A 3,436-nucleotide genomic window follows, 5' to 3' on the forward strand; every position below is an offset into this window, starting at 1 on the left:
ATGTCACGTCTGACCGTTCCGAGGAGTGCAGTGAAGATGCGTTTTTCATTGGTGCTGTGATGGAGGCGCGTGATTGAGCAGCCTGACTCCGAAAATGAGCGGCTGGTGGAATTGCATGTAAAAGGCAGTCCTGTTGAATTTAAAATAGACACTGGTGCAGACATCACAGTAATGTCACAGACTGCTTTCAATAGGCTTGGGGTGCCCACGATTGGTCATGACTGGGCCAAAAACACTCGTTACCAGCCCAGGAGGTTAAGCGCAATGTGTGGGCAGATTCCTTGCCACAAGTCCATACAAGGGATGTCATTACAAGTACTGGGTGACTGTTATAAGGGGGCCGTACTCACATAATCTACTGGGACGCAGTGTCGCTAAGAGAATGGGCCTGGTGATGAGAGTCAATGCTGTTGCATCAGATCTGCTAGAGGGTGTGTTTGGGGACATCGGCCTGTTCAAGTGTGACCCTGTGAAGATTGAATTGAAGCCGGATGCAGAGCCCTACACCCTGACAATGCCGTGCCGTATCCCGTTTCCTCTCCTGCCAAAAGTTGAAGGCGAATTATGATGCATGCTGTCCCTGGGCATAATCGAGGAGGTCACGGACCCCACGGATTGGTGTGCCCCGATGGTACCTGTCGAAAAGAAGAACAACGAAGTAAGAGTGTGCGTAGACCTAAAACGCCTGAACAAGGCAGTAAAGCGTGAGAGGTACATTTGCCAACGCTTGAAGACATCGCTCGAAAGCTGGCTGGTGCGAAGATATTCTCCACTCTCAACGCTTCATGCGGATTTTGGCAAATCCCATTGGAGGAGAATAGCCGCAAGCTGACAACGTTCAGTTGTTGACAGGTTCTGTTTCCGTAAACTCCCATTCGGGATAACGTCAGCCCCAGAAATTTTTCAAAGACAGATGTCCACTCTGCTTAAGGACCTCAAGGGGCTTGTCGTAGTGATGAATGACATTCTGGTGTATGGAGCCACGACCGAGGAGCATGACCGTAGTCTGAATGCAGTTTTGAGGAGTGTCAAAGACAGTGGACTGAAATTGAACAGGGCCAAATGCCACTTTGGCAAGTCAGAAATTCAGTACTTTGGACACCTCATCAGTGCGGATGGCCTGAGGCCGGACCCCAGCAAGGTGAAGGCAGTCACCCAAATGGCCAGTCCAACAAGTGTCGAGGAACTGCGTCAGGTCCTGGGCCTCATCAACTATTTTGGGAGATTTCTGCCTGATCTCTCCACCAAACTGCATCTGATCACTGATCTGCTGAAGAGGGAAAACGACTGGGTCTGGAATGAGGCACAGGAAAGAGCGTTTGAGACTGTCAAAGCCATGCTTGTGTCAGCCCCTGCTCTGGCATACTACGAAGCTAACAGGAAGACTGTCGTCAGTGCAGATGCGAGCAGCTACGGCTTAGGGGCTGCGTTAATGCAGGAACATGGCGGCGAGTGGAAGCCAGTGGCATTCTGTTCTCGTACACTGTCAGAGGCCGAGAAAAGGTACTCACAAATTGAAAAGGAGTGCCTGGCGTGTGTGTGGGCCTGCGAGAGGTTTGCACGCTACGTATAAGGTATGGACAGTTTTCACATGCACACAGATCACAAACCCCTTGTGCCGCTTAGCAATACCTACGACCTGGACAAAGCTCCTCCTAGGTGTCAGAGGCTTCTCATGCGCCTTCTTCATTTTAATGTGGTGGCCGAGCACATTCCAGGGAAACAGTTAGTCGTCACCGACACACTCTCCAGACAGCCCTTATCCGAGGTGAGTGATGGGGAGCTGGAGCACTAGGTACAGGCCTACGTGGAATCAGTCGTTGCCAATGCTCCAGTCTCATCACAAAGACTCAGCGATCCGCACAGCTACTCAACAGGACGGTGAGCTGCTGCAGATCATAGCCTTTATCAGAAATGGGTGGCCGCCTGTAGCAGGTCAATGAGCGCGGGGAGACCAGTTTCCTTCGTCCCTTTGTTGGGAACTTGTTTATTTTGTGAATCAAACATAAGACATGCTCCAAACTAAATCATAAGACTCGATCCATGTGCTTCCTGGTTCCGTTGGTGTTGAGCACAGTCTCTGGATCTCTCTCTCTCACAGGTTACACCTCTCTCAGGTAACAACTCTCCCAAGTGACATTCCTCTACTGCAACACACGCATTAGCAGTGAGATAACACAGAAAGTCTCAGCATGCAGATTCATGTTCGTGAGATGGGGGATACCACTTGAACTGGTGAATGACAACGGCCCACAGTTCACATCTGGGGAGTTCAAAGACTTTAGTGAGAAGTATGGTTTTTCCCATACTACAACTAGCCCTCACTAACCCCAGGCGAACGGTGCAGCAGAACGGGCTGTTCAGACGGCCAAGCACATCCTGAAGCAGCCCGATCCACATCTCGCTCTGTTGTGTTACAGAGCTACCCCTAGTGCAGCAACCGGTGTGAGCCCAGCTCAGCTCATGACTGGGAGACGCATCAGAACTACACTTCCTATGTTGGAAGAGAAGCTACAGCCTGCACCTGTTGACAGACAACAGGTTCAGGAAAAAGAGTGCAGGTGACTTCCAGAGGTCGTGAGGTCGGACTTCCTTACAGGTATAGGGACACTTAACTCTTAGGCCTGCTTTAATGCACTTATGATAACCTTCAAATTAAAGCAGGGATTGGTTATGTTATTAAGTTGAAATGTTATTGTGGAGATTTTGACTGTTTTCATACCGACATACAGTTGTTACAAGAAATGCACTTTGGAGTTACGAAATGGAATTGGACTGTATGGCTGTTGCCGAAGTCGGAAACCCATGGACTTCTTGGACTGTTTCAGAGCAATAGGGACAGCAACTATTGAGGGCAGCATAATCCCTACGTTGCTGTGGATGGCGGGCAGTCTACCCCAAAATCCTAGTTCTATGTGACCCTGTTATGGAAATTATGCCTGTTCTGTTTTGGGTAATGCATGAATATCTCAATGACTTAAAAGGGGAAAATGTAGTGATATATGAATGTATGGGCCACCGTAGTGCCATACCTGTGACGTCATATCCATGTGTCCGGAAATAAAGCAGTTCTATTAATGAAACCTACACGGTAGTCACAGTTAATGCCTCCCCACATCACAGTTCTTGACTAATTATGTTTGATTAACCTGTTGTTTGTAGTTTTCTTTATGAATATAACACTAACAGATGTAGTACTTGGGAATGGGATTGCGGGTGGTTTGCAACGGTTAGTGTGGCAGTCTGGTCACAAGGTGGCAGTATTGAGGGGGAAATAAGTCCACTGGAAACTTCGGGAGGAGCTTGCTTTGTTCAAGTTTGCTGAAATGTAAGTGTTGTAAGTCGATGTGTATATTGTTATGTGTGAAATGAGTAATTTAATGTTTACTTTATTGAATGACCTATTAATGTTTATAGTGGTGAAATGTGTATGTAA

General features: G+C 48.1%; 1 protein-coding gene across 1 annotated transcript in view; it reads left to right on the top strand.

The window, feature by feature from the left end:
- The window catches only part of si:ch211-161h7.5 (uncharacterized), a 3,947-nt gene extending 3,379 nt beyond the window's left edge, over positions 1-568 (top strand). Inside the window, exon 6 of the mRNA XM_056584740.1 lies at positions 420-568. Coding sequence (XP_056440715.1) covers positions 420-568 — 149 coding nt within the window. The remainder of the gene's footprint in view (positions 1-419) is intronic.
- The last annotated feature ends 2,868 nt before the right edge of the window (positions 569-3,436 follow it).

Source organism: Gadus chalcogrammus, chromosome 23 (genome assembly GCF_026213295.1).
Source record: "Gadus chalcogrammus isolate NIFS_2021 chromosome 23, NIFS_Gcha_1.0, whole genome shotgun sequence".
NCBI classification, from domain to species: Eukaryota; Metazoa; Chordata; class Actinopteri; order Gadiformes; family Gadidae; genus Gadus; species Gadus chalcogrammus.